This window comes from Strix uralensis, chromosome 10, assembly GCF_047716275.1.
Source record: "Strix uralensis isolate ZFMK-TIS-50842 chromosome 10, bStrUra1, whole genome shotgun sequence".
Classification (NCBI taxonomy): Eukaryota; Metazoa; Chordata; class Aves; order Strigiformes; family Strigidae; genus Strix; species Strix uralensis.
Genome location: NC_133981.1, coordinates 6,002,149 through 6,028,824, shown reverse-complemented (window position 1 = coordinate 6,028,824; position 26,676 = coordinate 6,002,149). Strand labels below are relative to the sequence as shown.

The window sequence follows — 26,676 nt, the reverse complement described above, 5'->3', positions numbered from 1 at the left end:
GAGAGTACAAAGAAATCAAACCTAAAACCAATTTTGTAGGCTTCACGATTCCTGTAAAACCCCACTTCTCCCCCAAACAGTACAGTTACACAAATAAATAGAGATGCATATAACTTACCGGAGCAAATATCACCATACACATTTACAAAAGGATTTATAATCCAACTTGCGTCCCCTGAAATAAAGCAAGGTTTGTCTCATACTAAAAATAAAGGCTCCCAAAAGCTTCTCACAGGAGGGAGAGAGAGAGAGAGGGAGGGAGGGAGGGAGGGAGGGAGGGAAAGGGAGCGAGCGAGCACCAGCTCCTTGCCTCGCTTTTTATGAAGCAAATAAGGAGAGCAAGAAAATCAATGCTGAGAGAAAGTGAGATGATATACCAATCAGGCAGCAGCCTCAGCCTTATTTGCAGAGGGATGGCAAAATGCTCATATTATTAGACAATGACTACACACAGGCTAAGTAGAGAAAGCAAATACTTTCCCCTCGGTGAGAGGCTGATTGCTTTGTTGTGGTGCAGGTACCACCACAGCGGGCTGGGAGATGCAACCCCTTCCTCCCCACCGCTAATGCAGCATCACTTTAGCCCTTGTGTGAGCTCTATAGGAAAGAAACAGTTCACAATTCTGGGCTAAAGTTGTACTAAGCTTAAAGATCCTCCAAAGCTCTGACACTTACAGACAGTCATCAGAGCAGTGCTTCTTCATTGCTGGGTTTGGGGGCTTTTTGGACTCTCTGTTATATTTTGAGATGCCTTTCACTGCATCTCAGAAAGCTGCCCTGCAGCTACAGCAAGGAGCCCATCCAGAAAGGAGAAAAGACCCCTCAGGTCTCCCATACTTTCATGTGCACTGAGCTCCTCCTGTGCTCGCACAGGACCAGACCTCCAAAGCGTCTTCCTGGAACTCAAGCTTTTGTCCCTATTTGTGTATCAGAGAAAACTTATGGGAAACCCAAGGGTCCCTTGCACCAAAAGGGAAAATTTCTGTGCTATTAATCCGCTCAAACAAAATCACTGTGCCCTTGTGTGTGTTGGAAGGAGGAGGAGAAGGTAGCAGGAGGTAAGCTCATTGCCTCCAACATACAGGAACCTGCCTGCGAACAGGACACATCGGTGGCGAACGCATGCCACTTCTCTGGAAAGATGCCACATTTGCTTCCCCCTGGCAGCTGTACAAAGACACAAACCGCACGCCCTGTCACTGCAAACCTCCTCACGAGAGGGGTTTCAGGCTGGTCCCGTGTCTCCGCTCAGCGTTCAGGACTTCAGCACATTAAGAGCACAAAATGGATCCGCGGATCCCTCTCTGCAAGGCTCCCGGCTCTGCGCTTACCCTGGGAGCCTCTGTCATCACCAGCCCATCGCCCCAGCGCTGTTTGGTGGAACTGAGACTGTGAATCACACTTTATGCTATTTATTTATCAGCCCCAGGTTTATCACTGTTTTGCCCTCTTTTCTACACGCTGCATCAAATATTTTCAAATACACGTGACAATGAATGAGACACAAGGTGAACTTTCTTTTATTCGGAGACAGAAGTTACATGCTGGTACACAGAAACACCTGTTGGGTGACAACAGTTCCCTATGCAGCAAAACTGGAGCACAATTACTTTTCCCCAGTGGCTTGGGATTTACATTGTGCAAGAAGAGCTGGAATTCACAGGGAAAATCCTGAAGATAAAACCAAGGGAACTGAATTCATCTGATAGTTCAATTTATCTGTTCAGGGTTGGCACTTCTAGCACAATCCAGGCACAGAGGTGACTCCAACAGCCCTCCAGGCCCCTTTCCCACGAGCAGGAGCCGCATTGCCACGCTGGCAGATGTCACCGCTGATGATGTGGCCCCGTGTTTCCAACAGATACAGCCTGATGCCGGCTGATGCTGTAATGAGAAGACATCGTGGTGCTGAGAGAGTTCTCCAGGCTGAAGCCCTGCTCTGCTGCTCGCTGCATTTTAACGTACGTGGAAGCATTTGTCAGCTACCGTGCACACTGCCTGAGTCCCAGCCACAAAGATTAAACAACTCGGCACCTCTGGTCTGCAGAGCTGGCTAGCATTTGCCTCCCACTGCACCGTGAGCAGCCCTTTGATGCTTTATCCACACAGGAACCGCACTCTGCAGCCACACTCACACCACAACGGCTGCAGCAGTGTCTCAGCATTCGCCTGGTTAGCGTTGGCCAACACGCCTTCCTCCCCAAGGACAGGGCTCACACATCTCACTCCTTCTTCCTTGCCATCTCTAGAAAAGACTGAGCAGCCCAGAGAAAGTGTGGAGGAGGTTTTGTAGGAATAACACAGACCCGCAGAGGTACATGAACCAAAAGCCAGTGACAGGCAAAGGTGACCAAAGGCCACACAAAACTTACTACTCACTGCATCAGCACAAGGGGTGATGCTGGTTCTCCCACACCCCTGGGAGAGCTCTTCTCCAGCCTGTGGGTGCCTGGGTTGCTCCCACACATTGGCGGAGGATGGCAGGAGGATGCTCAGCCTGCCTGAGCTCCCCAGCTGATACATCTCATTGCTCCTGGCCTTTTTCGTTGCATTCAGCTCTCCAGCTGGCACTGAAACTCGCTGTATCTCATGGTGACCAGCCTCTTGCTGCAAGGTGTGACAGTAAGTGAAATGCAAACACCTCTCATTTTCATTTTCCAGTGAGATAATTTTATTTTCCCTTCCCACAGCTAACAACTGCTGTTACTTAAACTCACTAAAGTCTTCTGAAAACTTTGAAAAACATCCATTGAAACAGTTCTGCAGAAGCACCCCTGGGAGCTGCTGTGTCTCAGCCCTCTAAAATACGCGTCCACTTGGGCACCTGTGCAGGACATGGGGATGCAGAATGCAGTTTTAGCCAGAGCACGATGGGCTGCAGCAGGTGATAACCCGTCCTGTTGCACAGCTCCTTTAAACACTGCAACATGAACTCCATGGCATAAGGAGATCAAAGCCTGCTTTTTTTTTCCAAACCAGTGACACATCATGAACGCTGTGGATCAGGTCTAACATTGCTGAAAGTGGATGTGTTGGTGTTTGCTGACAAGGCAAAACACTTGTCAGGCTGCGGAGGACCCTGCAGCACTGCAGGCTGGTGCTTTTTTCAGCTTTATTAGATTCCTTTCAAAAATTCATCTGAACTACTGGACGGGCACTCAGCATCACCAAGCATAAAACCAGCTGCTGCCAATTCCAGTGCTGTTATGCCATGTTTCTCTCTCTGCTGTATCAGAGCTTTCCACTTTTGATTTTCAAGTCGGGAGTTTCAAAGCAAACCAAAAAGCTTCAGGGGATTTAAGCCCCAAACTCCTTTAGATACTACTGAAAAGCTGTACAGATTTTGTGGCAGATTTCCACCAGCTTTGCCACATCACTCAGGGTCTGAAGAGATTTAATCCCTGCCTGTAGGAGGTTTCATGGCCAACACAGCTAAAAGGGATGCAGCGACACCAGTAATGGTGAGGGCTGCAGCCTGGGGAGAGACGACTTCTCCCTGGGTACAGCAGCAGTCAGGGGAGGCATCAGGGCAGCATGAGATGGGGATGTTCTGGCTCCCCACCACACTTTGCCATGTCTTCTCCCAGCTCCCAGCCCACCACAGGGTACCTAAAGCCCACATAGTGGGAGCCCAAAAGCACTCAGACCCTCTCACTGCTGTGTTGCTTTACTCTTAACATACGTGCTCGTGTTACCTTGGGAGCCCTGTTCATGCTCGCATGTGTGTGTGCAGATTTACAGGTGGCTGTAAAATCCCACACCGTGCAGTGGAGATGAAGTTTTATTGGTCTTGCCATGGAGGACCTGAGCTGGAGTTTTTTCAACATCACAGTCCTCAGTTCTGCCCAAGGCTGCATCGCACTGACGCTCACCCTGGGCAGGACAAGGCAGGAGCAGGCAGCACCACTGTGGGCCCTTTGGACCATGCTACTATATCTGTGCTCACCCCACATTTGGAGGAGCTAATTAATATCGTCAGAGCCTCCATCCCACCTGTGCTGTAGAAGAAACATCAATCAGGGCAGCAGTGGCTGTGCAAGCAGGCTGGAGCCTAGCAGAGGGGCTGCAGCCCCGGCCGGCAAGAGGAGAATCAGACAACCTGGAGCTGCTGCTGCAAATAACCCGTCAGCCCAGGAAATATTAAGATGGGCTGCCTGTTTGCCAACGGAGATTTTCACATTTCCCTCTCAATCTTTATTTACATTTGGGAAGACAGAAAATTAACAAAGTCTGAGATATATAACTGGAAACCATTTGTTTTTCTTGTGGAAATGGAACGTTTCCTAATGAACCTCCCCTCCCCCTGTGCCGTTCGGCTCTGGATGCAAATATTGCTGCGAGTTTATCAATCTGCGGCTTGTTTCACGCAGTTTGCAATGCTAATGAGTAAACCAATTTTGACATATTATGTAAGCCAGTTTCTGAAACAGAGATTCTTGGCAGGCCAAATGTAAACACAGACACCCTCTTGCATCCAATTTAAATGAGCATGTTGCTGAAAGCACTAAGGGCTTGATTCTGTTGACTTATTCCTGATTTACTCCAGTAAAAAAAAAAAAAAAAAAAAAAAAAAAACAAAAAAAACCCAACAAAAAGCTACCTTTCAATTCAATTACTAGTGCAGCAGCAATTTGCAAAATGGATCTAATTTTGTAACAGGGAAATGTGCTGGACTAAGCTAATGCAGGATGGTGACTTGGGCACTGTATGAGAGTCAGCACAGCACACAACTGGGAGCATGCGTGCTCTTCTAGATGGAGCTAATGGGGCAGATGACAGCTCTCCTCTCCCTCATCCTCCTGAGCCAAATTTAGGTCCAGGTAGTGCTCCATGGGCTGGACCTCTCCCAGAGGGTGACTCCTTTCAGCCTCCTGGCTCTTCCACCATGGTTTTGCAGGAGGACATTGCTTACTTGGGCAGCATGCAAAGCCCAAGAGCTGCACCAGGTGTTTCGAGCCACATCCTGCCTCTGCTGCAGTTACGCTGGGGATGGTAGGAACCCAGGGCATGAGGGAATATTTGTCTCGGCATGTGCTGAAGGTCTGCACCACACCAGTGCATGGCCAGATGCCGAGACCCCCATGAACTGCTCACTGCCTTGTCCACCTGGCCCAAACCTGGCAACTGGTCCCACCACAGAGACAGTTGGACACCCTGATTAATGGATTATATCCAGTTTTTACAGACTGTGATCTCAGCACCAGAATGACGTGCTGGATGGCACGCGCATTGGATGGCAGACTGCAACGATGAGCAACACACCTTCCAATGACACGGGGACAAGCTTGAAGGTCACAAGCTCTGAGTTAGGGGTAAGAGAAAGGAGGAGGGATGCATTTTTAAAAGCCCCTGAAAAAAAAGGCTCTACCAGAGAGATGAACAGGATTTTATTAAAGTGAAGAAGGGCTGGAATCAAATCTTTCATTTGCACTTTTCCCAGTACCATCTGGAGCATTTGCATCTGCCAAAAGCACAACGTATTTCTGTCGAGCAGCGGTAGCAAATGGGGTAGCAGCATACCTGGAGGTGGCCTTTGCCCTGCTAATGGCTCTGGGCATCTCCAGAGTGGCTTAAAACTAAAGCACAAGTGTGGAGTTGAACTGTGATGTTCCTGCCATGGCAGAGGAAAAGAAAATAAGAGACATGCTCTGCTGTGAGGTCAGGTGTGCTGCTGCAGAGCATATTTCTTGCATGTGTCAGAGATCCCACCAGCACTGGAGCTGCAAAACACAACCTCACACTCAATCCTCTTCACATCATCAGGACGAGGATATCATTTATCATACCTGTCTCTTTTACATTATAAAGTAAAAGAGAGGAAGAGGAAGAATACTTTTAGCCTCCAAGCAAAATATCCCATCCTGAGCTTTCAATTATGAGAGCAAGCCTGAGAGCTCTTCCCTTTGTGCTATGTAGCGCTTTCAAGCTACGATCATAAGCAGACGAAACGCCACACATTTGCTGGCTCATCAAGTTTTACCCTGCAAGTTTGGAAATACACAGTTGCTGAAGTAATTCAAGTTTTTATGGCATAAGAGAAAACTTACTGCTGTCTAGACACAAAAAAGAAAAGGACAGCGCTTGAAAGGAGGGCAGCTGACAAGTAAGCATCACTTGGGATGTAACAGCAGGGAGATGAGATGCCTGCACAGCCCCAGCCTGCCAGCCCGCACCGCAGGGCTGCCGAGGAGCAGCAAAGATTGGGAAGAGAAGATGCTCCACAGACCTGAGGGACCACGCAGGTTCTTGACTGAATGAGTACAAGTCCAGCTCTTTGCCAGCTGACAAATACCCCCCTCCACTCACGCTGCCATCCCAGCACAGAGCCCGAGGTGGGAGCAAAGCCCAAAACTAGATCACTGCATCAACTCTCACCCCATCCCAGAAGGAAGGTGAGGGCAGCGAGCGACCAGCGTACAGACTGCTGCACCGCAGCACCTCCTTCCTTCCCGACAGTTTATCTACACATGGCACATTACAGTAACAGGCAGGCAAAAGAGTGCTTCGGTTCTAACATCTCATTTTTACTGTAATTTTAAATGATTTGGAATAACTCCTGTGGTTAGAAGTCCAGCTGTTATTCAGAGTGAGTCAAATTGGAAAGCCCTCACGGTCTATCCAAGCATCCCCTGGATTTCTGATGCTTAGAAGAGTGTTACTGCCACCCCCTTATTCTTAGTGCGTTTTTCAACATTAAGTCCTGTTTCTGTACGTCTTAAATACTAGACACTAAAAACATATAAAATAATAATCTGAAGGCCAAGTGGGCACAGTCTGGATGATGAAAACAGCATGGAATAAAAGAGAATCAGATTAATTTCTATTGTAACTTTTATAGCTATTAACATGAAGAATGAAAAAACCTAATTACTGTCAACTCTAAGTTTTCAGCTACCCAGCCAGCACAGCACTGTTATTAAACTACTGTATAATTGCCTCTTTTACTCTGCTTCCCACAGAAGTTGTGTTATTTCACTCATAGTTGAACTCATAATATTGGCTTCATAACTAATCCTGTCAATCGAAATCCCCGGGGGCTGGTGCAAGGATAAAAATAGCAATGAGTTGTTTCTTCCCTCAGCTCTCTTTCAAAGCCCATTTCTGCAAGTACCGGGGCTGTGGCTCAGCAGTACCACGGACTGTTGCACCCACCACTGACACATGAACACTGTTCCTCCGGCTCAAGCAAAGCACAGAGAAGAGGGATGAGTCCTTCCAGCAGGCAATTTGGTCCCCCTGCACTGTCTGTCCTGGATAAGATAAATCCTGTCCATCTCCTGACACAAGCAGCTCAGGTAAGATGTTGCATAGCTGAGCCCCACCTCCAAGCCCAGATGCAACTGCCAACCCTGGGACTTTGTGCCAGCACTGAAGTTCAGCTGATACTTGCAAAGCCTGTGGATGCATGAAAAGCACAGGTTTCTTCCTTCCCCAAACACCAAGTGCTGGGATAGTATATTGCATACAAAACCACACCGAGACACCCAACTACATGTTCAAGCACCAAAGATATCCACTGAGATATCTGTAGGACTCTACAATCTTAAGGGTCTTTTCCAGCCTAAATGATTCTATGAGATGAGCAGTTTGCCTGTGCACTTTCTCAGGAGACTGCATAAAGCACCAGATTTTTACCCATCCACGTTTTGTAAGCTGTCTGAACCCCTCCTTGCTCCCTGTGCATTGGACTGATGCTCCTTGCTAACAGCTGGCGTGGTTGTTCCCTGGAGAAAGCAATGGATTTGCTGCAGAAGACCCAGGCAGGGTCAGATGCCAGGGCTTCACATGGCAGCACATCATCCCTGCCCAGCAGGATGCTCCTCTTGCCCAGGACATGGTGGGACTAAACTCACTGTTCAGCTCAGGTTTGTGACAAGGTGATAGGGCTGAAGGGTGGGGGATGATGGATTTGGCTCACACTCAGACCTACCATTTCTGTCTCCGAAGACAACAACCCTGTGCCGGGGTTGCTCTCTGGTGGGCACGCACAGAAACTGCTGAGAGCTGGCAAGGAACAGAGGAGGAACAACACATTTCCCAAAGTGGTTTTCTAGAGAGAGGGCCCGGGGTGCCCATGCCAGGAGGGAGCCAGCACCAGGGCTCTGCATGCACCTGAACCAGCTCTGGAGTCATCACGCTTGTCCCTGCCCTGCTCAGGGCTGCTGGAGGAGCCCCTCGCTTGGCTGTGACTGATGCCCGACAGCACAAAGCACGCCAGCACACTCGCTGCACCACTGGGTCCATGGGGGGGAAAAAAAAAAAAAAAAAAAAAAAAAAAAAAAATCACAGGACACTGCTTCAGTTGAGGTCTTCTTCCTCCTGGAGGAGCCACCACGCTGCCTATTACAGCCACAGGCAGGTGGTACCACATGGAGATGTGGTGCTGCAACCTTCACTCGTGGCCTGCAGCTGGAGCCATCCTCAGGAGGGATGGCAGCAGTGCCCACCAACCCAGGAGTAAGAAAAGCAAAGAAGCTGTTTAAAAATCCGTGCAGAAAAATTGCTCACCCTCTTCTCCACCCCACAGCAAGGAGACACCAGCCGCAGCACAACACTTTGCAGCCACACAGAAACCATTGCTTCCCACACAACCCTCACCAGCACTCGAGGGATCCCAGGGTTTAAAAAACCCCTCTGTGTGCACTGTGAGAGCAGAAGTGTGCTCAGTGCAACCCTCTGTGGGAACACAGTTCTTCCCTGAGCTGTGTTACTCCTTCCTCCCTCCATCACTTTATTTGCTTTACTGTTTGAGACAAAAGGATAGAAAACAGTTCATGACATTGCCTAGGCTGCCAAGGGGCACCACAAAACCAGGAAAGCTCCCAGCAATCTCACCAGGGATCTCCACACTGGTCTTGCTGGCAAACCAGGAGAGCTCCCAGCAAGGCCAGTCTGGAGAGCCCTGGTGTCCCCAGCGGCTGAGACTCAACTGCCTCCCAGGAGGTGGTCTTCACAGTGTGCAGACAGCGAGACTGGAGGAGGACACCCCTGGAGCCAGCAGGACCTGACAAACTGCCTTGGCTGACAGCTCTCAGCAGCCCCTCAGATTTAAAATCATCATAGCCTGACGCAGTGCTCATTTTCTCACCCATGGTGTTTGTGCAAATGAACCTGCAGGCTGATGGATCTCCTCACCCAGAAAGCTCCAGAGAAACTGTGTTATAGCCAAAGTTTCCCCTGGCGATGGCTCGGTCACTGAATTGCCAGGCCCTGGTGAGCAAGCAGAGCCCACAGCCTTCACATTTGTGGCAGACATAGAAAGGATAAAGGAGGGAAGCACCAATAGATCAGGGCTGAAGCATTAGCGTGACTGAGAACTATCCCTGTGTCCAAGTACAGGATGAAAGGAGAAAAGTAAAAGGACAAACAAGGAAAACTGAAGCTACCAGACACAGGTGCACCAAAAACTCCTACAGGAACAAGTGTTGTTGGTAGCACAGCATGCAGAGAAGCTCAGAGCACCAGAACAGATAGGGTGGCATGAGCCAGCCTGCCTCTGCTGGAGGTAACAGCATATACCCCCTCTTTGGATGTTCAGCCAGGTCCTCAGGGAGAGCACAGCAAAAACAATCACTCTTATAAACACAGGCCTTAATATCTAGATGAACGTCCTTTGGGACTGATTCTTCAAAGTCTCAAACACTGCTGGGGGCTCCTGATCTTCCTCCATCTCCCCCACACTCTACTGCTCATGGTGTGTCCATTTAGACTTGTCAACTCTTCATCCTCAAAGAGGAGGGACGAGAGGCCCAGGCTATCCCGTGCTCCTCCCGATGTGGCACAACGTGTTTCGATGACTTCCCATCAACCAGCAGCGGATCCTTCAGGAGGAATCTGGAAGAGGAGAGCACAAGCTCATAAACACTGGGTAAATCAAGGCCAGCCGAACTTTCAAATTTTCACAGTGGTCTATGCATGTAGGAAAATCCATGCAGGGTCTCGCTATTCCCCACATTTAAGTACTAGAGATAAAAGGGTGAACATATATTTCAACTGACTGGTTGGCCAGAGAAAAAAAAGGAAAAAAAGTGCATTCCTGCTTCAATAACATCTAATTAGCAGTGGGATTTTAGATGCAAAAGCAAAGCATTCATCTTGCCACCTACTCTTCATTTACCATAGTTGAATCACTATGAAAAACTTTCCTAGATGGAAGTAATTAAGGAATGCAAGGGCTGTTGTGTTTGCAGTTGAGAGAGGAGCTTTTCCTTTGGCAAATCTTGTTGCCCTGGATGCATCCGAACCACCAAAAATTTTCAGCCAGCTGTTAGCCCAAGGCTTGTTCCCAGATGTGGGGCACCCCACTGCCCCAGCAGTCAATCCCCCACTGCTCCATCTCCCTCAGATCTGCAGTCTTTCCCCTGCCACACAACTACATCCGTTATTGGAGCAAAACGCATGCGACAGACATGCCCACGTGCCTGGATGCAGCAGACAGGAGTTGACTGCATGCACCTATCTCATGATGCAGGACACTTGCCCTTTCATCCTATGATGGATGCACTTCTAGTTACACACAAAGTAGTACGCGGTCCCATGTGACAAGACCAGGGACCACTGAAGAACATCCACCTGGAGAAAGAAGCTGGAGGAAGGCAAAAGGTTGGCCATTTGGTGAAAAATTGCACCTCTCCAATCAACGCCCGGGTAGATAGTGCAGTGCAAGACCAAGAAGGTGGCTATGCTACTGTGCTGGTTATCTGTTTAGTTCTGTCTGAGACACACCAACCATTGAATGCCATGACAGTATCTTGTATGGTTCCAACACTCAGAAAAAGCAGTCATGCCCCTGAGAGCAAGTAACATAGCTGATGGAAAAAACAGGTAATATCTTACCTGAATCATCAGCAGCAGGGGTCTTCCAAACATCAGCTTCAGGAAGGTCAGATGGTGAGGTACTGTGTTTCCCCTGTGAACGAAGGGGAATGATGCATCTTCACTGAAAGGGTTATCAAGCACTGGAACAGGCTGCCCAGGGAAGTGGTTGAGTCACCATCCCTGGAGGTATTTAGAAGAAGTGTAGATGTGGTGCTTAGGGACATGGCTTAGAGGTAGACATGGCAGTGTTAGGTTAACGGTTGGACTCGATCTTAAGGGTCTTTTCTAACCTGAACGATTCTATGATTCTATTTTTTAAGTTTTGTGTTAGGCAACCACACAAGTGCTTCAGGTGGACCTTCCGCATGGATCACAGAAGACTGTCCTTGTTCAACCACCAGAGGGTTTCTGTGCAAACTAGCTCATTGTCCTTGGCTTTTGCACATTTTTGTATGTGTAAGATTCAAGTGTTTGTTATTATTTCTTGAAAAGAAGAACCCCCATGAGCACTTAGTGGGTTTGCATGGAAGACATCACTCTGGCACAGTGCATGCAAGCTCTCACCTACTGGGTCTGAATCAGTCATTTCCAGTAAAATATCACACAAAAGTCTGGGTGTCCAGTATGTGTTTTTTGAGAATTTATGCAAATTTATTCTACAAATAATCTTAATAGATAATGCTAAGAATGAATTTGAGCTGAGACTGTTTGAGATCGAAGGTGTTAGTTAGGTTATCAGACACAGTGGGTGGCATGTAAATGAGTTCACTTCTTAACTAGTGGGTAAAAGTGAGAGGTTTGATCTACAACTGAAAGAAAAAAACTGAAAGAAAAATGGAACTTAGAGCACAACAGCTATTTCTGAATAGATTTGCATGTGGGCACTTCTTTATCACAATGCCTACATAAATATGTATGGAGCAACTGTTTCAGAGTAGCCCCGTGTATGGGCAAGGCTGTAAAATTGTTTATGGTCTAAATATTAAAATTGACTGTCTGCAAATAATATAAGGTAATAGTCTCTTACAAAATCACTGTTTCCATGAATTTTACTGGCATCATCATTGTTTATTTGTGTAAGGGGGGGGGGGGGGGGGGGGGAAGGGAAGAATCAGACAGGCCTGAAAATCAGCAAAATAAATTTAGAGTTATTCTCAGAAGGACTGCTTGTCTCACAGTTGAGCAAATGCACCAGGAGATGGAAGAACAGGTGTAGGTCCCATCTCTGTCACAGTCTATTTTTCTATGTAGAAAAGCAGGATGCATTTTTTGCACCAGAGACAAAGCATTTTCTCTTACTTCAGCCAATACTCATTTTTCCTGAGCAGATACATCAAACCATTTACAGTTCTTTGCATCCTACTGTAGCTTTGTTTTACTGTAATTGTCCTTGGTTTTTTTTTCTTAAAAAAAAAAGTACCTTCCTTAAAGCGATTAGAAATGTCATTCACGTTATCCTCTGGATGTGAATTGAGCTATTCCCAACAGCCACTCAAAAAATACATAATCACCATAATTACTGGTGGCATCTAATTAACATTCAACTTCCTCTCTACAGCAGCTACAGCTGGACAACCCATTTATTTCAACCTAAAACTAATGCTCTCCTAATTATTTTCCGTCACACTAAGCAGCCCACCTGTGTCTGTCTTCGCCGACGTCTCCGTCTGGCACAGCGGTAAGAGGGCAGAGCGAGCCAAGCGAGCACCTCCGCACGCACCGTGCGCGCTCAGCCTGCGACAGGCTCGCTAACAAATGCCCCGTGCAAACACGGGGACCTGCTCCCACTAATTACACAGCTGCTGGCTCTATTAGCTTCCTTGACCAGGATTCACAAAAAAAAAAAGGCAAAGGAGCTGCCTACATCAAATGCCATATCTGGCAGTATGTAAAATATCCCCTGCTTGGCACCATGGCTGGGGCAAAAGGCTGCAGCTACCCTGAGGCACTCAGTGCTCTGGGTTTGCCCTCATGGGAGAGGGCAGAGGATAAACAAGTCTCTTCTCACAGGTAATTAGCGATAGAACAAGAGGGAATGGCTTTAAACTGCAACAGGGGAGGTTCAGACTGGACATTAGGAAAAAAATTTTCACAGAAAGAGTGGTCAGACAGTGGAATAGGCTGCCCAGGGAGGGGGTGGAGTCACCATCCCTGGGTGTGTTTAAGGGTCATTTGGATGAGATGCTGGGGGATATGGTGTAGGGGAGAACTTTGTAGAGTAGGGCTGAGGGTTGGACTCGATGATCCCAAGGGTCTTTTCCAACCTGAATGATTCTGCGATTCAAGACACATGCCTCTTGTTCCTGAGGATGCTGGGGGCTATTTGCCTTTTTTTCTCTCCATGTCTCTTGTCCACCCTGACTGTCTGGGGTACCACAGCCAAGAAGGGCTCTGCCTGTGCAGCTGGGGCATACCCTGCACTTACACCAAGGCCACTGCTAAATCAAATCAGCTGCCAAAATTTAATCCCACCAGCCAGGAGGCAACAGGGCCATGGTGGGCTTGCTGATGGCCCCCAAACCCTGGTATGTCCTGATGCTGGTCTCCAGGCTGGGGCAAACCTTTTGCAGACACCTTCATTCTCCTTCCTTAGCCACTCTGTAGCAGCAACAGGACCAAAACTGCTGAACCGAAGTATTATTTTAAAAATAAAGACAGAAAGGGATTAGACAGATAAAGCAGACTGTTTTTATGAACTGCCCAGTGCCAGGCACTCATTCTGAATAAACTGAAGTACATGTAAATCCATGATACCTCAGTTGTTTCAGTCTACTCCTAGTCCTTTTCTGTAGCTCTTTCTAACCCCATCCACTAATCAGGCAACTTTTAAATTCTCTTTTATTCTTTAGACATGCATCACCTCTCCTGGTAGGAAAAGCAATGCCTGCTGCTGCCACCTAGATGAGCTCCAACTCATTAGCTCTCCATTACTTTTCAAAACTCGGCTGAAAACTTGTTTTTTCTTTTGCTCACACCTTCCCATTTTCTTCTCTCTTTGCTATTATCTCTCTACTTACATTATTTCAGCCTGTAATGATTGTAACACTTGTAGGAATGATGTTCTGGAAAATTACCTCCTATTTGCACTCATATTTGAGCTTTCATCATTACACCAACTATATATATAAAGGGGGATGAGAACGGAACTGACGGTTACCAGGGGAAGCTCTGGCTGAACTTCTCCCAGATTCAGGAATTACTAATGACTCTTTCTTTCCCTTCTCCCCCCACTTCCATTTGTCATTTTGGTGTGAACCTCTGCCGGCACTAAGAGGTCTCTGCTCAGCCCAATCGCCTAGGGTCACAAAACCCACAGCAATGCAGTGTTCACCCCATATCAAATTTGGTTTAGACAGGCTAGCGGAGTTCAAAATCTGTGGGGAGAAGAAAGGAGCTCAGAGAGCACGATCTTGTAGGCTTCACTTGCTTCAGAGATCAATGAGAAAAATACAGCAGATCAAGAGTTGTCATAGATGGCCTGAGTTTCAATAGGGGGAAAAAAATAGTAAAATCAATCAGTTCATGTAGATTGGTGGGCCATTTATGCAACAGTCAAGTAGTCATGGTTTTGATGCCAACATAAGAACTGCAAGCCCCAGTTAAACTCAAGAAATTCAGTATCTTTAAACTCTGCATGAATTTTCCCCCCCATCACCACCTACTGAGTAGTAAAGTGCCTCGAAATTGAATTGTCCAGCACTCCACAAACAAATTTCCAGCTCCACAAAAAGTAATATCATCTTGGGAGCTTACTTGTGAAACATTTTAGACAAGGCTATAAGCAGATGATCAAACTTTACAAAAATGCCCTAGCTCTTATCAGGGCAAATCAAGCTAACATGGATCAGAGAATTGAAGTCTCAGTGTTTCATAAATCAAAGTGCTGCCTGTGCGCTCTGCTGGCTGTCCAGGATCACTTGTGTTTGAAGGACTAATTGCAAACCAGTATAGTTTTCCTTGCTATTTTTCCAGGAAAGAACTTCAGAGTTACCACAAAGATTCTATTCTCCAGCCAGCAAAACATTGCTAAGGTTGTCCAGATGAACCACTTGCATCTCATTTACCTTCCCAATGCAGCCCCAGTTTGCAAACATCTGGTTTTTGGGCAGCCCTGCAGCCACCTGCAGCTCTCCCCACACTCTGCCCTGCCCAGCATCCCCCCCCAGCAGCTCCCAGCACCAGCTGGGCTCAAACCTCCCACTGCACAGCAGTTTTCCTGGGAAAGGCACCCAAAAGCATCAGCATGGAAAGAGCCCTTGCAAACCCCAGATGTCCACAACCGGCCCCTCAGAGGAGAAAGAGGAGGAGGGATGAAGGTGTCCAGCACACTGCAGAGGCTTTGCAGCTCCACCACCACCGTAAGGAACTGGTAGTGCTGACAACCAGGCTGCCCCTCTCCCATTCGGCACACTTGGCTCCTTCACACACACTCCCACGGCCAAAGAGGAGACACGGCCTCTGACAGAGGCTGTCGCTGTCAAGCCACATGCAATCTGTTGATCAAAAGAACAGGCAGGTGCTTTTTTTGAAGGCAGGAGCTGGCTGTGCTAAAAAATTGGGGAAAATACATCGGAGCAAAGAAAAGCATGAAGCATTAAATCCCAACAGTCTGCCCGGCCCCCAGCTAGCACTGGCAGCTCTGCATTTCAGCCGATTAGACTTGGGTCTGCGGGGCTCTGCTGACACAATCTGCCAGCACACACTAGACCTCGCCCCGCTGTGTTTGCCTGTTGTAATTGCCAGCAAAGCAGAAGAAACCAGCTCTTCCTTTCCCTACGCATTACCCCTGGAAGCAGCACGCTCCGTGATGTGATGCCTCGCCACGCAACCCTCGCTCCTCCAGCCACAGCGACTTGTTTGTGAGCACTGGGGCTAAGGAAGCTCCGTGGAGCTGCCTTTCCAGTCCTCCCCAGCGTGGATTCTCTGGTGTCTATAAAAAGTTGCACACACGCTGCCTCTGCAAGTACTCTCAGCAGGGGCAGTGTGGGAATTGTAGGGTTTCATTTATTTACTTTTACAAAACTTCCAGAAACACAGACTCTTTGAAACCACACCACCCTGACTGAGTCGAAGTGGGCCAGCAAGTTCAATATTTGTACACCTTGTTGGGCTGCAGGGAGCCAGTCACCACACAAGCTGAGTCACAACCAAATTATTTCAGCTGATGCTTAAAGACAGAACTTACAGACAATAAAACAAACATCCCCTTCAAACTAATGGCCCTCTCCAAAAGCCAAGCAGGTAGCAACCTATCACTTCAAACCTCAGCGCTACTACTTGCCTGCATTCCTAATTGCTTTTTGTCTCTTCTTGAGGCAATTAACTCCATACCCACCCTCTGATACTTTCTCACTCCAAAAAGCAGTTCCCATTTTACTGGCACAGGGCTCTGCATTTGGATCTCAAGCTTCCGTGCTTATTCCCTTTTCTCTGCAAGGCTCTGCATGTGTTTGTGTCTGGGCATGTGTTTTCTCACCCCGATGAATTCATTATTTATGGGGCTGAAAGAGCAAAGCTGCTGAAATGGTTGTTCATCATTTAGCTCTTCTACACATCTCTCAAAGGCATAATAAACATTATGGGAAAGCAAATATCAGACTCGACAGGGTTGCTCAAGTGAAAATACAGAAATGAACTCGCGGATGCTGCACAGAGGGTATGCCAACATGCACCACGCTCCCCTGCCTGGCGTGGGGCTACCTGGAAGCTGCCAGGTTTCAGCCATTCCCAGCCCCCCCGGCACGATGCCCAGAGCAGCCCCAGACTGGCACAGGTCAGCAGGCTCCAAGGGATGCTCTGAATGAGGCATGTTCCCAGGATCACCGATGTGTTAGGTTTTAACAGATTTGGCAAACGGCACTAGAGGGCAGAGCTGTTTACCCTCAGCATATCTGAGACAAGGGAAAAAAACCCATGATTTTTCAAGCAGCTACTGAATTCTCCACAATCCTGTCCAATATCAAAAGCCTGTTAATATGCAAAAGCCACCCAGCATATTTCCACTTAGAAGCGACAAGCACAGGCATCAGTGAGCCAACTGAGAGCCTGCATTTCCTTTCTTTGACAATCTTTACTAAGATTGGAAGACCTCCAGGTGTGGGATGTTGCCTCTTGCCAACACAGGAGCAGCACTGCCAGCCAGGGCCAGCCCTGGCTTCTTGCAATCCGGGGTGCACAGGGCAATACGAATAACCTCTGCAGCAGGGAGATAACAAAGCCTGTTTTCTTCCCATCACTGATCTTGATAAAAAGGCTTTACTCATCAGGAAGCTTTGATCACAGAGACCTGAAATTATGGGCCACACTGATACTCCACTGCCCAGGCTTGCTGCTAAGCATCTCAACAGATGAAAAAAAAAACATGCTTCCAAACAGAAAAAACCTTCCAGGTTTTTGTTTCAAGCAGATGACCACAGCCCATGGGAAGCCCGGTAGCTGGGCAGGCAGGACTGTTTGAGGGCACATCCACCCCACCTACAGCAGGACCTACAATCCAGAGAGCAACTCCACTGGCCACCACTAAGGCAGCTGGACATCAGCTCACTGCACCATGCTCAGGAGGGCTGGGAGGGACCGTAACTCCCAAACCTGACATACTTGTGCTGTTATGTGCAAAGGTTTTTGGATGACATACACTTGCTAACTTTTCTATTACACTTTGTTGCAGTGCTCCCTTGGACAAAGATGTCAACCCTAAGAATCCTGCTCCAAACCACTCACAAATCCTTTTCTTCTTATTTCCCCAGTGCACACAGTGTGCTTTTCTTTATTATTATCAGAATCAGTCATCCTGCAAGGCTGCCTACTTTTGAGTAGGGAAACAAAGGAGTCTTGCGTCAGAAAGTCACCGTTTGTTCCAGAACCCAAGGAACTCATTCATAAAGCACCACACTGCATTGTACCCAAGCACCCAGCTCTGCTGCCTACGATGGCACTTCATAAGAAAATCTCTCCTGAGAGGGGAAGGAAAAGGCCTGCAAAATATAACTGAGAGCATAGTGCATTAATGGCTTAGGCAACAGCATAGAATAAGGCTGGCTATCTTGATAGCATGAAAAAAAAAGGCTATTATTAATATATAAAGAGAAGGAAGGAAATAATAGTTATATTGGTTTCAGGTCTCAGTCACATTTTGCCCCTTGCCACAGCTACTTTATTCCATATCTCTTCCTCCTGGGCACACCCTGCATCTCCTTCCTTGGAGAGGAAAGGCAACACACCGACTTATTTTTGTGCAGAATTTGCTTTCCACGTCATCACAGCAAAGGGGGTTGGAAGGAGCCTCAGAGCAGAGGCCAGGCAGCCCATTGCCCCGCCTGAGGCAGGGTCACCTCTGTTTTCTGGCAGACATTCGTCTAACTTCTGACCTCCAGTGACTGCAACTCCACAACTTCCAAGGGCAAACCTATGCCAGTGCTTCTCCATCCTCATCTTAAAATTATACAGTCCTTAATATCAATTCTTTTCATCCCACAGACATAGAGAACTGCACATTCCCCTCTTTTCTGCAGCAGCCCAGGAGAACTCAACCACAGCAACCTCATCACCTTGAGGTTTTCTCTTCTTGACAGTAAACAGCCTTAGTCCCACAACTTTCCTCCCCACAGCCTCTAGTCTCAGCTCATTTTTACTGTACTTTTCTGGGCTCTGTTTCCTCAACCACCTCTTCCTTTGAGGATGAAGCCCCAAGTGGGATGCTTTCCCAAGGTCTAACCAGCACAGAATAAAGCAGGAAGGACTGTCTCACCTCCCCGTTAGGCAGCCCTCCCAGTTTGCTGTAGCCCCATACTTATTTGGCTGCTTTGCAGAAGGATACTTGTTATTTCCAGTCTATGAAGCATCATGATGAAGCTCTTTCCTCAAAACTCTCCTCTCTGCAGAGTCCCACCCCAAGCTGTACTTGTGAAGCTGTTCCTGCACCTCCCCAAAGGACACTTACACAAAATCAGATTGCTCCAGATATTTTCTCAGCACCAAAGTCATCCCTTAAATTATCTTAAGGAGCAGCCTATCTCTTTCCACTGGCTACATAATAATCCCAGTCAGACTGCACAGCACAACTTAATTATCCTAAACCCTCTTGATCCCCTTACTCACTAGTCACTTTACCTTGTCTTGTGCACATTTTCAGTCCTACCCCATATATCTCTGCACTGGAGGTGTACTGCAGAAAAAAGCAACAGCAAGGACCAGGCAGGTCTGACTTACGCAAGCATATCGCCTCTTCATCTTGCACAGGCACCAGCCACTTCATCAAAATTGCTCCTCCCTTTCTCTTCCTCCCTTAAAAGCAATGGCTGAATGAGAGTCTGCAGATGTGATTAATGATGGTGTCTTAAACCCCCAGTCCAGTGGATCTGAGCTCACCTGCACTGACTTAGGCATTCAGGGTTAGGTGATTTAATTTCATGCTCACAAACTCCAAGCTCACTGCAGGTGTGGCTGGGCTCCTCCTATGCTCATCAATCACTGCTCCCTCCCTTGATACCTGGCTCAGCCTCCCTGAGAGGCTGTGCACACCACAGGCAACTTTGTGGTTATGCAAAACTTGAGCAACGTTTAGATTTGCAGATAAATTTTCTTCGCTCCTTCCTGGGTTCTGAATGTTTTGAAGTTATCTCCTTTAAACAGAGTTGGACAGAGCACTAAAGCAAATACTGACCCTGTTCCCCAAATAATTACTAACAAATAACTCCTGGAAAGCAGCAGTAGTATACTAATTATTAAATAAATTTCTTTCACCAGCTGCATGGTCATCCCTCTAACTGCAACTGTGTTTATCACATACAGCGGTGTCAGAGCTCTGTACTAGGCTCATTTAACTCATACTTTATCTCCAGTCTGCTGCAAAGTCTCATGACCAGTCTGAAAAAAACTCTTAATTTTTCTATAGAAGCTGACTCTGAATTACAGATCACTCAGGGGAAAAAAAGCTTAGGAACATCAAAAGTGATAAACTGTATATGCATATGAGTAATAAATTTAAAAACAATATAAAAGGACTAGCTCCCTACCAAGGAGAACACAAAATACTGGCACCCCTGCATAAAATGAAATTAAGCCAGACCAGGTTTGAGCAGCATTACAAAGATAACATTCCTCTAATGCTAATGACCAAGACAGAGCCTGGTTCCAGCCACCCTCCAGTTTTTTGCATGTAACAGTTCTTGACTCTAGCCCAAATATACCAGCCAAACCTGCTTGTATGCATTTGCAGTAACTCATATGGTGGCTGTGCAACAAAATATCTGATTTGCACATTCAAATTCTCATGAAAATCATAAATACACAATTAGCTTAGACAATTTTTCAGTGCGTGCTCAGAAGCTGTTTGACAATTTAATCATTTTAAGTGTAAAGCACCCTTTTTGTTACTGCAAAACCATGGCCTGTCATGAGGTTATAAATAAAACACATACAAATTCCTATCTGAGGAGTATGAACCATCAAAGCCAAAGAACACCGAGGCTGGGATGGATTTAAAATCAGAGGAGAGCTGGCATGAATCAATAGTGGTAAACAAGAGTCTTCAAACAATTTAATGCATGAATCTCTATGTGTGTGCATATGGCTATATGTATTATCATATTAAACGTGACATGTATAATACAATCATGTAATATTTAGGCATAGCTGGCCATCCAGGAGGAGCTTGTGGAGGGAACGTGCAGGTGCCATTTCGTACAGCAGTTTTGGAGCAGACTGTGCCCAAACTCACCTACATGATGCTTCCCCTGCCCCTAAAAGCTGCCCCAGCGCTGCATCCCGTGGCGGGGAGGAAAGGGGCCCAGCTCAGGGTCTCTGATGCTGGGTCTGTAGGTTGGGGAACATGCCTTTTCTAAGCAGCTTCATGAGGCAGACGGAGCAGCTGGGCGGGCGGCAGAAGGTGTGAGCAACCGTGCCAGGGGGATGGGGTGGGACAGCAGTGGCCAACCTCCGGGCGATGGCCTGGGGCAGCAGGCACGGGCGGTGGGACCTGCAGTTGCAACGGGGGTCAGCAGACGTTGGGCTGCTCTCCCCGCGCCCCTGGGTCACTCCTGCTATCGTCTCTCTGCCCTGCACCTGCAGCTCACTTCTTCTTCTGTCTCAAACGGCTGCCAAGTATTTTTGAAGAGTTATCTCATCAGGGAAAAAAAAAAGGATTAAAGAATATCGGATGTGACATTTAAAAACTGAGAATCACCTTGTAGCTGCAGACCCACATCATTAACAAACCATTTTCTCCTCTTCTATTGTGCAAGGATTTTTAAATTCAGGAATACCAGCTTTAATAAAAACAGGTTCCATATGAAAGAAAAAAAAGTCACTTTATTTGTAATATAACTATTTGATTCTCTTCTCAAATGTTTTGTTTAATTTCGTAGAAACCCAAAATGGAGACTCAGATCAAAGAGACTGATGTCACTAGAGACGATAGGTTTTATAGAGCTCTGAAAAGTTCTACCATTGCCTGAAGACGTTTTAATGCAGAAAAGATCTTTACATTTCCAACCTGCCAGTTTCAGTTAAGACTAATAATTACAGTCATAAATGGGCTGCTGGTTCTTACCTGAACTGTTATTTTTTACACCCAGTTTGGAGATGATATCTTACTGTTTGTACGGGGCAATTTGGAGCAGGGTTAGAAATGTTTGTATCAGCCAGGTCACTTACAGCAGATGACACCAGGGCTCATGTTTTGGATTAACTCAAACTGCAAATACTTCACTGTACCTTGAGAAGGAAAGAGTGGGAAATAAGTAAAAAAGTCTCTAATCCTACGTTTATTTTAGCCAGTCATGTAGTATTATAATATTTTATTAAATTTTCTTTTCATTGTTTCTGACTAGAGTTCACTGGCTCCTCCGTATAAGGATTATCAGTGACAAGATTCAGTAATATTCTGCAGTACATGACTTCAACCACACACAGGCTTAAACGAGGCTTTGTAGACAGTGATGCTAAGGGGTGTCAAGACAAGCACATTCACTCAGCTTTGGGGGAATTGACACTGTTTGTGACTAAAACTAGCTGCATCAAAACCAAACAGAAGTCAGACTCTGCCCTCACTTTCACATCCATTAAGTGCTGGGAGGTGATGGGAGAAACAGGCCATTATTCATATGGCATATGTCATGGTTTAACCCCAGCCGGCAACTAAGCCCCACACAGCTGCTCGCTCACTCCCCCACAGTGGGATGGGGGAGAGATTCGGAAGAGTAAAAGTGAGAAAACTCGTGGGTTGAGATAAAGACAGTTTAATAAGTAAAGCAAAAGCTGCGTGCGCAAGCAAAGCAAAACAAGGAATTCATTCACCCTTTCCCACAGGCAGGCATGTGTTCAGCCGTCCCCGGGAAAGCCGGGCTCCATCACACGTAGCGGTGACTTGGGCAGACAAACGCCATCACTCTGAACGTCCCCCCCCTTCTTCCTTCTTCCCCCAGCTTTATAAGCTGAGCATAATGTCATATGGTCTGGGATATGATTTCAGCCAGCCCTCTGAAATAACCATGGCACTTCAAAATTAATTACAGTTATTTCTTTTTAAACCATCACAAAAAAAGCCCAAACCTCTAAAAACTGAGTATTTTGCTTTCCAAGCCCACAGCTAAAGCTCTCTGCTGCCAGTACGTTCCCAAATTAACACTGGGGAGTGAAATGCAGCTCCCACGGGGAATGCTGTACATGGCTCAACCTGGGGCCACGTATCCACATGCTGGAAGAAATATCTGGCTGCTTCTGCAATGGTTTTTCTTGTTTCTCTGGAGCTTGATTAACCTGGAAGGGCAGAGTTCAGTCACTATCCCCTCCAAGCCAGGGGAGTGGTACTGAATCTTCAAAATTTTAGCTAATTAAAGAAATTGAGTGCAGCAACTTTGCTCTCTCGCCCACCTCGAGGTTTGGACCCAGGAAAGGCACAGAAGCTTTGAAACTGCCATATGCAGTGTGGGCAATGTGCTCAGGCTGGCTTTGCTGCAGGGACTCCCTAAACCTGGGTTGGAGCCAGCCAAGTGCAGAGCAGTCTATCGCAAGGAGATCCAGCTCCACCAACAGAGATGACAGTGACCCAGTGGTGAGTGATGGTCTCCTCCAGAGCCTGGGTTGCTCATTCAGTCTTCTCTTCTGCAAATCCGTCTTGTTCTCCCCAGGTTTCATCTCAAGCAGGTCAGCAGTTCCTGGTGCCATTATGGTAAAATGCTGCTCCGTTAACCCTCGTCCCAGTTTGGGGTTTATGGAGATAGTGTCAGACCGGAGCTTCCCATGGAAAGGTCAGGGTGGATGTGTCAGCGGGTGCACAGGTCAGCATGTTTTGGAGGAGGTGATATACAAAAAAAAAAAAAGAGTAAAGGCTGTCTCTTCCACAGAGCTTACAGCAAGTAATAACACAATGCAGGTATTTAGCGATCTTGTCATTGCTATAATCCAGGCAAAGTCACAGCTGAGTCCTTATGGTGCTTTGATTTTAAAGCTCAATCCTTGTAAACAAGTTGGCTGAACTAATGATAAAGGCAGTGGGAGGCTTTTCCTCTGCAAAGAGCAGAAAACAGTTTGTCTTGAAAAAATAAATCACAAAAACAGGCCTCTATTTAAACAATTTCTTTCCAAAATGTTGGAAGGGATTTCATTTTCCCTTGAACTTGACATGAAAGCAGACACTACATTTGGGTTAACAAGCACCAGAAGTAAAACCAATTAAAATTTTACTGTCACTGAATACAGAACTGACTGGGTATAACAGCCTTCCAGATTTTCATTGATGCGATGATGAAACACAAATATTTATGAGCTGAACACTGCCTCCAACATAATTCAGAAAGAGTCATTTTTGTGCTCCAAACAATGTGTCAGGATTACAAGATAGGAGCTTTGCAACAGATAAGCTCTTCACCTTAGTCCTCCCTGCAAGGCGAGCACCAGCAGTTGTACTTTATCACTGCGTGTATCTCTGCTTCATCAGCATTAGGCAAAGGCAAATGGAAGTGTGAGACAGGGTAATACCACTCAATAAAGAAAGAATGAAAAATCTGGAGATAACTTTGAAGTGATGAATCAAACTACTGCACAGAGATATGCAAAAGAAAGCCTTGTTTATATCATGGCAATGAGGCTGGTGCATTATTAAAAGGAGCAGCCTTGAGCTCCTGATAGAGGAAAAGATCCCCTCATTTACAGCTGAGGCACAGGAAACCCTTTGCCAGCATCTCACAACGTCTGTGACCCAGCCAAGAACTGAGCTCAGATTTCTCGGTGGCAGTCCAGCACCATGAACACATCCTTCCTATCAAAGGAAGGCTGGAAGAAATGCCCTGGTAGTGCTAATCCATACGAGAAAATTAAACCTACCTAATTAAGAAAATAATCCTCTGTGTCTGTGAAATCTATTACTACAGGTCAAGAGGACTTTGTCTTGTTGTCTCATAAATGTCACGCATGCTTCACGCTGCTCCGCACTACCTCAGCAATGTGTTGGTAGGGGTCCAAAGCGATGTGGAGAGAAATATGGCCATTGTAGCACAGCGCCAAGAAGTCACTCCATGGCATCTTCCACAGGGCAACAGAAACAGGCATCCGGGGCCAGCCTGCAGGCCCACCTTGCTCAATGTCCTTTCTTCACATTGCACGGCTGAGAAATGACTCAAGCCAGCTAACATTTAGGAAAAGGGAAGGAGAGGGGGAGCAGCAGGGCATGCACAGACTGATTCTTAGTTTCCCCACTTCTATCAATGAGTGGGTTAAAGACTTGCTGAGCTGGAAACCGTATTCTTAAAAAGGCACTTTTTTCCCTCTTCCTCTTCCTCTTCTCTTCATCTGTCTGCTCATTGCAATACCTCCTACAACTTCACTCAAGTTCCCTCACATAAAGAGCTATTCATTTATTTAGGACTCAGTTTTTTAAAGGTTTCTTCACCATTGCCTGCTCTTATATATCCAGTTAGTCCCAAGTCACACATTTGAGTTTAGAAACTGAAGTGTTTGTTTTCTGTATCATTTGAAATCCTGCAGCAACAGGTCTAGTAGTACTGTTATGTGGTTATGGCTGTAACTGAATAGTTTGGGGTTTTTTTACATACTGTATTGCACACTTTTTACATACAATATAAAAAGTTACTCAATTTATGTCAAAGCACACTATCCTGATAGTCATCTATTTCAAACTTCTATCTTCTTTATAGCATGTTACTCCCATGAAATAAATGGAAATAAGTAGCTGGGGTACCAAAGCACTGTTTTCCTTTTAGGGAGGCAGTGGGTCTCCAATCATGGGACATACTGGGAACAGGTAGGTTAGATAAATCCCTGTCAGGAATAGTTTAGGCTGATCCTGTCTTGGGGCAGGAGAACGGATGAAATGAACTCTTGAGATCAAAAAGGATGTGAAACAGCTGAATTACATGGAAAAGTTATTACTCATTGGATGGACAAAACTGAGCAATTACTTGATTATTTTTGTATTTCTCTAAATGAGAAGAGATCCTGTAAAGCCAAGTGTGGTCACACTACTGTGGAAAGAACTGCTCATATCAAGCATCCTATTCCCAAATTCACTGTCTGTGTCACATACCTGCTCTTATGTAACACTCACAGAGGAAGAGTAGTTACAAACCTGTTAGGAAAATAATTCACTTCTATCATGACACGATCTACAGTGTGTCCTCAGAAGGCTGTTGAAGAATATAGCAGGCAGAAACCAGAACTGGGCCAATTATTAAGTTCAAGCAACATGTTAATTAAGAAAAAAACCTCCAAACCCTTAGTAGGGATGGAGGAAAACCTCTCTCCCCATGTGCCAGGTCTGTTCAATATCCAACTGCAGAAAATACTTTGAAATAGGAATAAGTGCTGCGTTCTTGCCCGGGATGGTGCAGGACTTAGTTTTTGCTTCCTGCCCAGGTCATTCCCTTCTCCATGTGGAAGAAGAAGGTACAGCTGCAACCTCTAGAAAATACAAGCAAGAAACCTCACCTTAAACTAATGGAGGGAGATTCCAGCTTGACCTAAAGGGAAGAACTGAAGGTTAGTTAAGACGCTGAGCGAAAAATTCTTTACAATCACCACACAGCTTTTGCCCATTTATCAGTTTGCAGTTTTGTTCTCCTTTCATAAATAAGAATTTGCTATCAAACACGTTATTTTATGTACCTATCTGGGTGACGTATGAATCTGAAGGCTGAAGTGTGTTGCAGAGCCGTACCTCACCTGTGGGGTGGCTGCTCAGCTTCGTAACTGCCCAGGCCATACCACCCCATAGGTGCCAGACAGCAACAGCATGAGTCTCCCTGCAAGATTCACGGGCGAGGTAAGGAGTGCAGCGCTTGGGAGAGGAGCAGGAATTTTCTGATGATCGGCAACAAGAAGGAAACTCATTTGACATACCACAGGAAAGCAGGGAGTGTGCCTGTAAAGCCAGGGAGTTGTCACAGTTGCTTAAACAAACACAGAACAGAAAACAGATGCTTTGCTTTAAATTCTACTGTAAGGGAGCACCACTTCTGCACTCACTGAAAAAACACACTAAAATGCCTGTAATAACTATGGAGACTACCAAAATGAAACTATGCAGTACAATTTCAAAACATAGGTAACCAGGAAAAAATATTTTCCATTATTATGGAAATTTTTAATTAAGGAATTATCATTCCCTTACACTGAATCAATATGTAATATCCAGAGGTAAGTTTCCCAAGGTGTGAGCATGTGATTACCCACAGGACTTCTGCAGTGCCAACCTGACTTCAGGGAGCATCTCCCTGGGTGCTGCTTCGACAGTTGAGCCGTGAAAAGCCGGCAGTGCAGGGGCACTTAAAGTAAAAAGCCCGTGGAGATGAGGAAACAAGGACAGAGAGTTTTGCTGGGCAAACTTGTGGTGGTTGGGATGAG

General features: G+C 46.4%; 1 protein-coding gene across 2 annotated transcripts in view; it reads right to left on the bottom strand.

Moving 5' to 3' along the window:
* The window catches only part of SYNPR (synaptoporin), a 110,887-nt gene that overhangs the window by 45,586 nt on the left and 38,625 nt on the right, over positions 1 to 26,676 (bottom strand). The window contains exon 1 of one of the 2 annotated variants that reach the window (XM_074879035.1): positions 119 to 289. The exons of the other annotated variant lie outside the window; for it this stretch is intronic. Coding sequence (XP_074735136.1) covers positions 119 to 142 — 24 coding nt within the window. The 5' untranslated portion in view covers positions 143 to 289. Of the gene's footprint in view, positions 1 to 118; positions 290 to 26,676 lie in introns of those variants that run through there. 2 annotated transcript variants of the gene reach the window in all.